The 14739-nt window shown below is 56.8% G+C and overlaps 1 protein-coding gene across 8 annotated transcripts in view; it reads right to left on the bottom strand.

The window, feature by feature from the left end:
- The window catches only part of CELSR1 (cadherin EGF LAG seven-pass G-type receptor 1), a 149315-nt gene that overhangs the window by 72709 nt on the left and 61867 nt on the right, over window positions 1-14739 (bottom strand). For all 8 annotated transcript variants that reach the window (XM_036864896.1, XM_036864897.1, XM_036864900.1 and 5 more), the window contains exon 3: window positions 268-490. In XM_036864896.1, the coding sequence (XP_036720791.1) occupies window positions 268-490 (223 nt within the window). The remainder of the gene's footprint in view (window positions 1-267; window positions 491-14739) is intronic.

Raw genomic sequence — 14739 nt, forward strand, 5'->3', positions numbered from 1 at the left:
TGGGCGGGCAAACAGGGCGCCACACCTGCTAATGCTCTGCTGTCACCAGCTGAAAATTCTTAATTTTTGAACTATATCCTCAATGTGCATGGGGTCCGACAAATTAAGTGGCCGGTCCTACAGCCAGCGCTGGCCAAGGCGACTCGACTCTCAGAGGCCCCAGTGGATGGGTGTTGTTGTTATAGGACGGAGGGATGCGCGGAGACACAAGGCCACCTCCCTAACCTCCAACCACAGGAGGGGTCGCGGGGACGTGCAGGGACTCACGCAAGGGCCACGGTGAAGTGGAAGCGCTGCCTCAGGCCGCGGAAGGTGACGAAGGACTGCGGCGGGAAGCTCCTGGTGGTCACTTCGCAGTAGGGCCTCTCGAACTCGCCGGGGGGGCACACGCAGTGGAAGCCGCCGATCAGCAGGTTCACGCAGGTGCCCCCGTTCTTGCACACGCCGTTGGTGCAGCGGCCGGAGCGTGCGTTCACCTCGCAGTGCTCACCTGGGGGACGAGGGCGGGAGGAGGTCACACGGTGGCCTGCTGGGAGGAGGGGGGCACTGCCCCCACCCAGGCTGCAAACGTCGCTGCAGAACCAGCTGCTAGACCCAAACCCGGGGGCACCTGAGGCCTCTGGGAACCACGCTGGAGTCGGGCTGCAATCAGACGTGTGCCGTTCCCGCTGGCCTGAGGGCACCCAGCACCCGGTGGGCCGTCTAAGGGTGGCGGGGCAGCGGGTTCCCAGTAAGCACCCCCGGGGGCTCCTCGGCCGAATGCACCAGGTGGCCAAGCCACTCCAACCCTGTCCCTGTCCCGGGCCTGCCGGGGTCCCCGCCCTCGGGGGAGTCGGGGGACCAGGGGAACGTGCAGCTGTGAACACTTCTGGGCATCCAACCCCTTTCTGAACCCCTGCTGGCTGAGCCTGGCTCCCTTATGAGAGAATCACCTAGAAATAGTGAGGATGATGAGAAGGCCTCGTGCCCTCCCCGCACGCTTGCCCGCACGACGGCTGGCCACCTCCGGGCCTCGTGGGATCGGGAGGCCAGGGTCACTCTGGCCCAGGGCCTCCTGCGTGGCCTCCTCCCTCCCCCACTGCCCGGCCGGGCAACGCTGGATTCCAGTTCGTCTTTAATCATGTCTGCTCCTCCCACTGGCCTCCAACTGTGCTCCAACGTCCTCCCTGTGGCCTAATCCCTCACGCCAGGAAGGTTCTGGAAGCTTCCACATAGAAACTGATCAGGCAGCCCAAGCTGACCCCCCCGAGGCCAGTCAGACCCAGAGTGCCCACCGCGGCAGCCAGCAGGGGTCTGACTGGGTGATCCTCGCTCCCTGGGACACAGCCTGGACCTGCCTCTGTCACCGGGTGGACATTGCCAGCCACCCACAGACCCGCAGACCGACCACCGGAAACTCCCCAGCTCCCACCAATGTGTGTCACCAGTTTTTGACTTTTAAATGCACGCATTTTAAAATAAAAGTACTACGTCGCATACTAAAAAAAAAGAAAAAAGAAATCACTGTGCAAACAGCGCGGCATGGGAAGCCTGCAGCAGTTTCTTGCAGGTCCCCACAGGAAAACATCAGGACAACTGGATGCCCCTGCCACCCGGAATGTTTGCTCAATGTGGTACCTTGGAGACCCTCCCTGTTGGCACTTGGAGTTCCCCCTCTTTCTTCCTAATGGCTGCACAGTATTCAGTTAGAGCAGCGGTCCCCAACCTTTTTGGCACCAGGGACTGGTTTCCTGGAAGACAATTTTTCCATGGACGGTGAGCGGTGGAGGGGCGGCGGGGGGCGGGGGGGGAGTGGGGGATGGCTCAGGGGGTAATGCGAGCGATGGGGAGCGGCAGATGTAGCTTCGCTCGCTCCCCCGCCGCTCACCTCCTGCTGTGCGGCCCGGTTCCTGGGGGTTGGGGACCCCTGTGATAGAGGACCCCATCAGAATTTAAATCACTAATGTTTCTTGTTCTACTACTGATGGACACGGGGCTGTTTCTAGCTCGCTTTTATTGCAGGTAACTTTTTGATATACATCCTTGGCGTGTGTTAAGAGTATCTCTCTCGAGAAAATTCCTAAAAGTGATGAATCAAAACAAAGGTACACACAGTTGACATTTTGACAGCCGCACTTTTTGGCTAACCCAATATTTCCAAACCGTCCTCCCGAAAAGGATGCACAAACTCACACATCCTCCCCAACACAAGGTATGTTCAACCTGTAAAATATTTTGCATTTCTGACAAATGAATCTTCAAGGTGTTTTATCTGCAATAATTTTTGATGAGGTTCAACATCTGCCTGAATTTTATTGGCAACGTCCATTTCCTTTCTCTGAACTGCCTGACTATTCCTGTGTTCATTTTTCAATGATGGTTGGTCTTGTTTTTATTGTGTTACACAAAGTCCTCATAAATTTCAGAAATTAACTATTCTCTGCCATTTCTGTGGTAACTCCCTCCTGGCTTACGTTTAACTTTCAACTTATTTATGTATTTGTAGTCACGTAAAAAGGTTATATCTGCATATGGTCATATTTATCAATGTTTCCTTTGCGATGTTAGTGCTCTCGGGTTATTAAAAGGCTGGTATGAAGAGATACGAAACCCGGAGCTCCAGAGACATCCGGCACCAGGATCCTCGGTGCACGCAGAAGCGTGCATTCAAACGGCAGCACCATCCTGGAACCCAAAGTCACTGGGATCCCCAGACATGGGCTTCCCTGCATGCCCTCTGTGCCTTTTCAATATTGAACCATGTGAATACATTACCTACTGTCTCAGTCTGCTCGGGCTGCCGTAACAAAATACCATGGGCTGGGGGCTTAAACAACAGAAGTGTATTTCTCACAGTTCTGGAGGCTAGAAGTAGCAGCGAGATCAGGGTACCAGCACGGCTGGGGTCTGGTGAGGCCTCTCTTCCCAGCTGCCCACTCACTCTGTCCTCACACGGCCCTTCCTCTGTGTGTGTGCGCACAGAAAGAGGCAGAGATTTCTGTTGCCTCTGCTTATGTGGACACTAATCCCATCGGATCAGGGCCCACCCTGATCATTTACCCGAAATACTTCCTGTAGGGCCCACCTCCAGATACAGTCCCATTGTGGAGTTAGGGCTGCAACCTAGGAATTTGGCGGGGGGACACAATTCAGACCAGAGCAGGCATGTATGAGACAATTGGGAATTTGAACAAACTGGATAGTGATACTAAAATGTATCATCATTTTCAAAAAGAAAGCTTAGATGCTGTGGAAGAGTGGGTACGGCGGTGTACCCCACATGTCCCTCCAGGACCAAGGTTCCGGAGCGCTGGGTGACGGTGGCTCACAGCTGAGTCTCCGCACTCAGATCCTCCTCCCGAAATCCCTCACCCAAGGTTGCACAGCCCTTGCTGGGGCAGCTCACAGCCAGCGACGGGTGAGCGTGGGGATGGAGGGGCCCAGCCCCTTGGGCTCGTGCAGCCACCTCGGCACTGTATCTCCAGAGCTGAGACGCGGGGTCCACAGAGGCTTTTGCTGCCACTGCACTGCAGCCCAGCCTCTCCTCTGCACAGCCCTGGGAGCCCCCCACCCCTGCCCCCTGCCCCTGCCCCTGCCCACGCATGGCTCCCGAGAAGGCAGATCTCGGGCCTCAGGGTCTGTTTCTCAGGGAGGCCAACCTTCAAGCATGCAGATTTTAGAGGGGTCAATAATTGACTGGTGTAAGAAAATCCTTTCAACCTTCCAAGGGAGCCGCTTCAGAATGAGCTTCCTTTTGAGGAACAGGTGAAACTGATCTGTAATTAGCATAACAAGCATCAGAAACAAATCTGAACCTCCTCTACTTCCTTCCCAGGTTGCAACATCCAAGAATGCACAACTTGCTAAGCAAAGGTAACCCAGTCTGAGTCCCTCAGAAACAGGGAGGAGAGTTGCAATCACTGACCTCTACTGACTTACATAACCGTGCAGGGGCCACCAGGCCGGGGACCCAGGGCAAAGCCCACCCCCAGGGCCGGACAGGGTCAGATGGGTTCTTTTTCATCCCCCTCCTCCCCACCAGGCAGGGCAGGGAGGGAGAGGCCAGAAGGCCCAGCCAGGTCACCCACCTGTTCTCCCCTAGCAGGGGCTGCCCCCAAGGAACCTTGTGAGCGGAGGATTGACATGCTGCTCAGAAGGAAAAGGACGGCGGCCCACCGGGCTGCAGACCCTCCTCTCAGCTCCACCAGCAATGGAAACCGTCTGATCTCCCCCCACTGCCCCCCTGCCCGCTCCCGGGTTAGCAGGTGCCCTGCCGGCCCCAGAACACTGGGCTTGGCCACCCCGCCAGGCAGGCTCTGTGCACAAATACACGCATGTGCACACATAACCTCATACACACTCGTGTACACACGCCTGTGCCCTCACTCACACCCAGTCACACGCTGTTGACACATCTTCGCACATACACCCTCACACACACTCTCGTCTTCACATGCATTCACACCCATAAACGCATTCACACCCTCAGCCGCACACGCACACACCTGCACACAGACACACACCCCCACATTCACACCCTCACACACACCCTCAGCCACACACGTACACACCTGCACACACAGACACACACCCCCACATTCACACCCTCACACACACCCTCAGCCGCACACGTACACACCTGCACACACAGACACACCCCCCACATTCATACCCTCACACACACCCTCAGCCGCACACGTACACACCTGCACACACACACACACCCCCACATTCACACCCTCAGCCACACACGTACACACCTGCACACACAGACACCCCCCCACATTCACACCCTCACACACACAGCCGCACACGTACACACCTGCACAGACACACCCCCCCACATTCACACCCTCAGCCGCACACGTACACACCTGCACACACAGACACCCCCCCACATTCACACCCTCACACACACACTCAGCCGCACACGTACACACCTGCGCACACAGATACACACCCCCACATTCACACCCTCACACACCCTCAGCCGCACACGTACACACCTGCACACACACGCACACCCCCCATTCACACCCGCACACACACCCTCAGCCGCACACGTACACACCTGCACACACACACCCTCACGCTAGTCCCCGCTCCCGGCGTCTTCTCCAGGTGGGCAGCCTGCAGCCTCTTTAAATTCTAGCCATTAATTTTAAATGCTGAAAGTGTATTTGTTCTTCATACACTTCAAGTTCTTTAATCTCTACTTTTAAAATACATGTGACGTCTGGGAGTGTTTGCCTTCCAAGTCCCAACTTGGCAGGTCAAGGGCATTCTGAAATAATAAAGCCGCCGTGAGAGGACGGGGTGGGCCGTGCTCCCCAAACCATGACGGCAAACAAATGGGGGCCCGGCACGGCCCCTTCCCACGGTGCTCTGCCTGTGGTGTTCCAGAATCCTGCCCATCCGGGCTCGGCCCAGGTGGTCAATGTCACCAGGATGAAAGCACAGCCCACGTCCCCAGTGCGGCCACAGCAGCTCCCAAGCTCTGCCCTCGTGTTGACTGGAAGTCTCAACTCCTCCACCTCCGCCTCAGCATCGGAGGACTCCTACAGTGCCCTCTCAAGGGCCACCTGCTACCGAGGCCCAGAGAAGGAAGGCCCCGAGCGCGTGCACACACACACACACACACACACAGAGCACCCTTCATTCAATTCCCGAAGACCTGAATTTGACTTTGCTGACGGTATTTCTGCTCATGTGTGGTTTTCAGCGGCTGCAGGGAAGCCTCGTTCCTCAGGCCGCCCCCGTGAACAGGAGGACGGCAGAGCAGGACCCGTGCTCCCCACAGCCATGCAGCTCAGGCAGCTGCCTTAAAGCATCCACTGTCCCGTGGAAAGGGCGTGATGATGTGTGGGATTATTCTGTTCCTCTACTTAACCAATCATGCAATTTCAAATCAGCTGCAAATAAAGCTAAGTCTCCGTGAAGTTGTTTGTTTTAAGCACAAAAGATACCTTTTCACTTCCAATAGGTCGGCGTGGTATTCGTTTCCTGGCACTGCTGTAACAAGTACAACAAATCTGGTGGCTTAAAAAGAACAGAAATGTTTTCTCTCATAGCTCTGGGGGCCGAAAGTCCAGAATGAAGGTGTGGGCGGGGCCGCACTCCCTCTGCAGGCTCCAGGGGAGGAGCCTTCCTGCCTCTTCCAGCTGATGGGGGCTCCCTGGGTTCCCTGGGCTGTGGCTTCATCACCCATCTCTGCCATCACGTGGCCGTCTTCCCTGGGTCTCAAATCTCCCCCTCCTTTCTCTTATAAGGACGCCAGTCACTGGATTCAGGGTGGACCCTAAATCCAGCATGATTTTACTGTTCATCGAGAGCCTTACTAATTACATCTGGAAAGACCGTATGTCCAAAGGAAGTCACATTCTGAGGTTCTGGACACGAATCTGGGGGTGATAACTACTCGACCACTCTAGCGGCCCTCCACGTCTGTCCTAGAGTTACAATCACAGTAAATGTCGGCCTCTGCAAACACGGAGACCCGAGGTGAAGCAGCACCTGACCCTGTGGGGCTGCATTCCCCAGCCTCCGAGAGACTCACCGGGCTCTGGTTTCTCTGCCCTCTGGGAACGCTCTTCCAGGCCTCTCCCACCAGGCCAGTAAGGGGCGGTGGGCCAGGGCCAGCTCCCCACCTCCGCAGCTGTGCCTCAGGCCCCTCCTCTGGGGCCCACACACAGCCATCCAACCCCTTCTCCCCTTGTTCTCTCCTCCGAAAACCCAGGCTTCAAACCTGTCTTCCCTCGCCAAGCCTGTTCTCCGGGTCCCCCACCTGGAGAGGGTCCTGCAGCTGCCCAGAGAGGGGGGCCAGGAGCCCCGGAGCCACCCCCTCCCCTTCTCCCTTGTCCCCACCAGTGCCATCCCCCAGGGTCCGTGTCACTCACCTGCACTGCCACCTGCACCCCAGTCTACACCAACCCCCATCTGCACAACCACAGACAGCGACCATCTCTCGGGCCCCTGGACCCAGGCCAGCTGCTCATCACCTTGCAGATCTGCCTCTTCTCCACAGAGCACCCGAGAGAGCTTTCCAGAATGCTGGCCTGGCCACACACTGGCTTCAAAACAATCCCGCTGCTCCATAAAGACCCTTCCACCTTGGAGCCTGGCCCTCGGCCACATGCCAGCCCCGTCTACGCCACACTCACCACCTCTCATGCCGGCCACACGGTCTCCCTCTTTGAAGGGAGGCTGGGGGATTCAATAGGCTAATGGAGACGACCCCCTAGGTCCACACTCACGCATATTCACCACTGTCAACGATCACCCCCTGGTGACCCCCTTTCTTTTCTCTGTGCCTGGCATCCTCTCTGCCGGCCTCTGCAGGTGGCTTCCCTGTGCCTGGATGTAGCCTCATCTCAGGCACCCTGCATCCCCTCAGGAGGCTTTGCCCACCCACCTGACCAGGGCCAGGGCACCCAGGACAGACCCTGATGGGCCCAGAATCTCCCCTCTCCAGAGAGCGCCCATCCGAGCTCCAGGGTGACACCTGCTGTGCAACTGTTCCCCAGCCTCTGTCTCCCCAGGCTCTGGGGCAGGGGCAGGGGCAGGGTCTGTCTGGGGGTCAAGTCTAAGAATATCCAGCACACAGAGGGTGCCTGACAAACGCCCGGCACGTAGCAGGTACTCGACGAATGCTTGTGAGATGAAGTCATAAAAGGCCAGGATTTCCCCCCTTCCAAGCCAATGATGAATGCCTGTACAGAATTATAAAACCTGCATAATTCACAGGTTTGATTCCAATAGTGTTGGGAATTTGTTGATCTAATGAATGAAGAATTAATTCTACAGATAAACACGGTTTTTTTTCTTTTTAATAAAAGGAAGTGAGGACTCTGAGCGTGCAGGTTTCAGATGAACTGGGTCCCCTGGAAAGGGTCTCGTCGCTGGGTTCCAGGACCTTCGTTCAGGCCAACCCCAGGCCCCCGTGCGCGCCTTAGCAGGGTGCTTTCCGTGGCAGCCACTTCAGCTAAACTGCACAGTAATCCACTTACATGTTTCTTTAACTGTATCTTCTCCTCAGGGCTGTGCTGGCAGATCCCGACGGCCAGCCCTCGGGGGAAAGCCCTGATTTGCAGAACTGTCCCATTTCCATGGGACATCACAGCCAACCTGGCATCAGAACTCAGAGTTGTGAAGAGATGTGATAGGATGGTTTTTAATTCTTAAAATCACCTTACTTGAGGCAAATAATTAGGACCAAATTTAGTGAGCCCTGTAGCTTTTTTTTTAATATACAGCTCTTACATGAAACACTATTTTTTTTTTAATTTTTTAATTTATTATTTATTTATTATTTTTATTTTTGGCTGTGTTGGGTCTTCGCTTCTGTGTGAGGGCTTTCTCCAGTTGCGGCGAGTGGGAGCCACTCTTCATCGCGGTGCGCGGGCCTCTCACTATCGCGGCCTCTCCTGTTGCGGAGCACAGGCTCCAGACGCACAGGCTCAGTAGTTGTGGTTCACAGGCTCAGCTGCTCCGCGGCATGTGGGATCTTCCCAGACCAGGGCTCGAATCCGTGTCCCCTGCATTGGCAGGCAGATTCTCAACCACTGCGCCACCAGGGAAGCCCCGAAACACTATTTTAATGCAATAAATGTTCTCAGACACGCTTTCTTAACAATATTTAACTTCACCTTTCCTCTTCTAGGAATCCTCAAAGTAAAGTTGGGCTTCCAAACTTATTCCAAGCACCCTGGTATCCTGCTTAGAGTCAGATGCTTGCTCTGAGCCATTCAAAACCTGGGGAAAGGTCCCCCACCCTCCTCCTGTGCAACCCCCACCCATTATGACCGCCAGCCTCGCCCTCCACCGAGGATCAGGGTCACCCGAGCAAGCCCACAGCCTCGCTCAATAATGCAGGTGGCACTGCAACCCCCTGCCGAGGAGGACCTGAGGCCTGGCCTCCTGGTCACAGCTGCCAACGCAGAACCCCGCACGGAAAACTGGGAAAGGACCCCCGCCCCATAGAAAGGCATTTGTAGCTGCAAAGCAGGAGCTCCCAGGAGCCGAGGCCCCTCCAGCCGCCACGACCTCACGCACGTCCCCGTCACTGGATGCCTGTCCCACCCAGGCTTGGGGCTGGGGATGGGGGGACAACACTGGCCACCCAGGAACCCCAGCCCGTAGTGCCAAAGCCACAGACCCTCGGGTGGGGAGCGTTAAGTGCCCTAGAGGAGCGCCAGCTTCACAGAGCTTAAACAAGGGCTCGTCTGCAGGGAGGCTGTGATAACGGCTCAGGGTTACAGGGGCGGAGGAGGCCTCGCAGCCCCTGGTGTGGGAACTCTCATACGCCCCCATCTTACAGGCCGGAAGCTGACGCCCGGCATAGGGTATAAGAATACTATGTTTTGTTTGTAACCAAGATATTCCTTAAAGATAAGGGAAATGGAGGAAAGACATAGTGCCCGAGTGGGGGAGCGTCTGAGCTGGGCTGTGCAGGAGTGTCCGTGGCGGTGGAGACGGCTCGGCCCCGGAAAGGGCCCCAGCATTAGCACAGGGATATCGGGGGCTGCGCCGGATGCTGGGTGATGGGTGCGCACCTGGTCAGGTCTGCGAAGGAGAAGGGGCACAGCCAAACACCCCTCGCTGTAGAGAGACCCGTGGGGAGCAGGGCCTGGCAGGGGGAAGGCAGACGGCACAGGAGTGTGTGTGTGTGTGTGTGTGTGTGTGTGTGTGTGTGTGTGTGTGTGTGTGTGTGTTATGTGATGTATGTCTGTGTGGCGTGTATATGTGATGTGTGTGTGTGATGTGTATGGTATGTGATGTGTGTGTGTGTGATGTGTATGGTATGTGATGTGTGTGTGTGATGTGTGTGGTATGTGTATGTATGTGATGTATGTCTGTGTGGCGTGTATATGTGATGTGTGTGTGTGAGATGTGTATGGTATGTGATGTGTGTGTGTGTGATGTGTATGGTATGTGATGTGTGTGTGTGAGATGTGTATGGTATGTGATGTGTGTGTGTGTGATGTGTATGGTATGTGATGTGTGTGTGTGATGTGTATGGTATGTGATGTGTGTGTGTGATGTGTGTGGTATGTGTATGTATGTGATGTATGTCATTGTGGTGTGTATATGTGATATGTGTGCGTATTAGATGTGTATGTACGTGATGTATGTCTGTGTGGCGTGTATATGTGATGTGTGTGTGTGTGTGATGTGTATGGTATGTGATGTGTGTGTGGGATGTGTGTGGTATGTGTATGTACGTGATGTATGTCTGTGTGGTGTGTATATGTGATGTGTGTGTGTGTGGGATGTGATGTATGTCTGTGTGGCGTGTATATGTGATGTGTGTGTGTGTGGGATGTGATGTATGTCTGTGTGGCGTGTATATGTGGTGCGGGGAGTGTGTGCACGTCTGTGTGACAGTCACGGCAGGTCTGGGGGAGGAGGGGCAGGGCGGGACGCAGGAGATGACGATGTGAACCTGGTTCCTGCCAAGAGGCGCTTCAGAAGATGCCGGGGCTGCTGGGGGATGAGGAGGAGGGAGACGAGGAGCTGGGGGCCAGCAGGAGGGGGACCGCAGCCAGGCCGAACCCCTCGGCCCTGGAGGAGGGCCAGGGCCGGGCCCCAGGAAGAGAAGGGAGTGTAGAGGTTTTTTATGACTTCAGTTTTTCAATAAATAAAGAGACAATTGCCTTCTGGTCCTAAGCGACAGCTCAGGGCTTTGAACTAGAAAAACTAGACTCTCCGGAGGCAGTGATCCACCGGCACAGCTTGTGTTGGAAGCTTCAGAAGGAGCACAGAGACAAGGACAGGGTCTCTGAAAAGGTTCAACACTGAAAAAGTCGGTCCATCCACCCTTCCATCCACCCACCCACGGCCTAGGCACACCCTCCCACCTAACCCCCCGCAGAGGTGCCCCGAGCAGGCTCCCGACCACTGACTCAGTTTCCCCGGCTGGAAACCCTCCCTGAAGGCAGGATTTCTGTTTCTGGCCCCGGGGCTGGCCTAGCCCCTAGGAGGCCGGGCTCAAGGTGAGATCGGCTAATTCTGTGAAGCTCTTGAGCTGACCACCTGGTGTGTGGGCTGTCACATGACCCCCTGCTCTGAACTGGCTTCTTGAGCCTGGAGGCCCCATCTGTCCACCCAAGCCCCCCACTGGCCCGCTCCCCACCCCCAGCTCCCTTCAAGCCTCTCCCCGTCTGCCTCTGAGTTTCAAGGTTGCTGGACTGCCTCACCTCTTGGCCCGGCCCTGGAGCCCCGTCCCCTACGGGGCAAGGCTGCCAGGAAGGGCCTCTCAGAGGCCAGACACCTGCCCACACCACGGGGAGGGGAGGCCGGAAGCCCAGACCATGGCAGGCCTGCCCCAGGCTGGGGCTTCGGGGTGACTTCACTACTGTCTTTGAAGCAAATTCCCAGAACCCCGACACACCCATTTTTCTAAAATATAAATTAAAAATGCATTCCAGCACCAAAAAAAATGATTCCAGCTTCTCCACAGCTCCTGGCTGTAAGTCAAGAGTTACCTACACACCTGAGAGGTTGAAACCCGGCGAACCTGAAAAATCACAGTGCTTTCCAAACTCCTGGTGCAGGTACACGGCCCGGCCCAGCCCAGCCCAGCCCAGCCCGCAGCCATACTTGGGGACCCCCTCCTGTCAGAAAGGGGGTGCTCTCCCTACCCCCCTCTCCTCACGTCCATTGGGGGGTGGGGGGAACAGAAAATAACCAACCCTGAAGTCAGCTAAACGGTGGCTCCTAAAAGATATGTCCACATCCTAATTCCCGGAACCTGTGACTATCACCCCATGTGGCAAAAGAGTGACTATCACGTCACGTGGCAAAAGACATGATTAAATTAAGGATCTTGAACTGAGACCCTCCTTGTTACCCGGGTGGGCCCTCTGCAATCACGCGAATCCTTATGAAAGAGGAACAGCTGGAGTTTACAGACCATGTGAGGATGGAGGCACGAGCCCAGGGAGCCTGAGGCCACCACGGCTGGAAGAGACAAAAGGACCCCCCCCCCCCCCGGTGTCCCCAAAGCCTTCAGAGGGAGCGTGGCCCCGCCCACACCTTGATTTCAGAATTCTGGCCTCTGGAACCGTGAGAGAATGAATTTCTGCTGTGTTGAGCCACCCAGCCTACGGTCTTTTATTCCGGCAGTCACAGGAAACCACTACAAATCCTAAACACACCCCAGAAACTGGCCAGACTCAGCAGAAGTCTCTTCCTGGGGACGGTCCCCCAAGAAAGCAGCGCCCCTAACACCTTTCAGCGACTCCGTAAGCCTCAGCGGAGCTGGAGCCATGGAAGAGAAAGCCCCCTCTGTCCCCCAGGACACCACAAAGACCTGGGCTTTCTCTTCCACGGTGGGCAGCAGCTAAGGACCCAGGAGGCACCAACTGAACACACACAGGTGGACCCCAAAATCTTGGCTGCCAAAGCCGGTGGGGGAGGCCCCCCAGAGGGCCGGACACTTGCACGTGGGGTGCCTGGGGCAAAGGTGCACCTGGTGACCAGGGGACAGTTCGCCGAGCTGACCCCCAGGGCCTGAGCGCCCAGAACCCCATCTTGGCTACTCAACCCCCTGAAAGCAAAGGCAGGGTCCTTCCCGGCCAAGGATGTGGGCTCAGAAGGATACAGCTGGTGGCAGCTCAGGAGACATCTGGGGTCCCAGAACGGTGGAGGGTCCCGCCCCGGGGCAGCCTGGGCCCCAGCCAACATCCGCTGGGGGCCTGGTGGGAGGGAGGTTCACGCTGTCCTGGGGCCCGACGGTGAGGCTGTCCAGGGCCCTCCTTGTGCCCTTGTGGGCCTCTGCAGGCCTCTCTCCAGAGACCACAGGATGTGGGGGCGGTACACAGCCTGGAAACCGCCTCACCCAGGGAGGCCCCGGCTTTGGGAGAGGTCACCCGGAAACCCCTGGGCCAGGGCATCTGTCCTGCAACGTCCCAAGAACCAGCTCCAGGATAGTATCTCAGACACAGGACTATGGTTTAGTTCTAATGACATGGGGCCCTCTGAGGGTCGGGGCACGGGAGGGCCTGGGAAGGTCTCCTGGAGAGGGTGGGCTTGCGTGGGTGGGGTGGGAGACGCCCTGCACCCCAGGGAAGATGGAAGCCTGGAGGCCGGGCTGAGGGTCCCTGCTGACCACGGGAAGAACCTGTCGGTGGAAAGTAAACTCGCAACTGTGGGCAGTGAGGCCGGAAAGGGGCGTCCCCAGCACTTTATCAGTTAGTAGGGAAACCGTGCCAACTCTGAAATGGCGACGTGTCCAAACTCAGCCGGAATGCTAACTAAAACCTTAATCATCCATGCAAAACAGCAGCTCAGCCCCCGATGGTTCCAATTCCCCTTCCTGCCTGGTGCCAGGAGGAGGCACGGTTCCCGGGACGGATGAACGTCCAGAGGGAAGAACGCGCATTCTGCATTCGCCGCTTGGACTCAGGACAGCTGCGTTGCCCTGGTTAACACACCCTCCCTCCTCCAGCTGCGTCCGGCGACCCCAGCAGAGAAGTCTCACCCCGTTACCCCAGCCCTGCAGGCACTGGGAGCACGACAAGAGACATCTGTCTGTCCACATCAGGAAAAGGGCTCAGGACGGGGCGATGGGCAACAGCGTGAGCGGAGACCACTCTCCCTGGGGAAGTCGGGGGTGGCCACTCACGGGTCAAGGGCTCAAACTGGACTCCCAGTAACTCCCGGTGGCCCTTGGTCCACGTGGTGCCTCCAGAGAAACAGCGGGGACGGACCCCAGTGCCGATGGCGAAGGCCTCGCGTATGCATCCCTCCACAAACACTGACTGAGCGTCAAGGGGGTGCCGGGCGCCGGTGGGAGAATACGGAGCCCGGAAGCCTTCCACATCCGACTGCCTGGAGCCTGAGGCCATGTGACCTCACACCACAGAAGGGACTTGGCAGGTGTGGTTCAGGTAGGGATCTTGAGACTTGAGACAGGGAAGCTACCCTGGATTCCTGGGGGCCCGGGGTAATGGCCAGGGTCCTCGTGGGGGACGGGGGTCAGCAGAGAAGCTGTGATGACAGAGGCAGAGGCTGGCGTGGGGTGAGGAAGGGCCGCCAGCCAAGGGATGCAGGCAGCCTCTAGAAGCTGGAAAAGGAGAGAATCTCCCCCGGCGCCTCCAGAAGGAACTCCGCGAGAATAAATCTGTGCTGCTTAAGCCACTCGTCTGTGGGACTTTGTCACAGCAGCTGCAGGACATGAGCTGAGGGGGGAGCAGGCAAGCCCAGTCCTTGCTCTCATGGAGCCTGCCTTCTGGCTCTTTCTGCAGAAGCAGCTGCTCTCCACATGCGCACACACGGCATACTCGCAGCCTGCATGGGGAGACGCCCAGCAGGAACTGGCCACGGAGCCTCGTCTCCCCTCGGACAGCGGGTACGACGACCCAGGAAGGTTCTAACCGCACGTGGCATGTCCTCAGGCCACTCTGCTCACCGTGGTCAGACATTTCAGCATATACCCGTGTTCCTCACCGACCCACGCCCTGCGCCCAGCTCATCTGACCCACCTAGAAGCTGGCTGGGTGAACATGAGGAACGCTTGTTTTTAGATCTCTAAAAAGAAAACAAATCACAGAAGGCTGTCAGAGCCTCTGACCCAGAGCCTCTGTGTCCTCTGGCCCAGCGGACGCTCGACAAGCAGGTCGACAAGAAGTGGCCACCACCACCAACCCCCAGAAGCCCTGAGGCCGGTGGAACTGTGTCCCCAGCAGCCAAATCATGTTCAAGTCCTAACCCCTGGTGCTTGTGAATTAATCTCACTTGGAAATAGGTTCTTGCAGATGT

Source organism: Balaenoptera musculus, chromosome 10, assembly GCF_009873245.2.
Source record: "Balaenoptera musculus isolate JJ_BM4_2016_0621 chromosome 10, mBalMus1.pri.v3, whole genome shotgun sequence".
Taxonomy (NCBI): domain Eukaryota; kingdom Metazoa; phylum Chordata; class Mammalia; order Artiodactyla; family Balaenopteridae; genus Balaenoptera; species Balaenoptera musculus.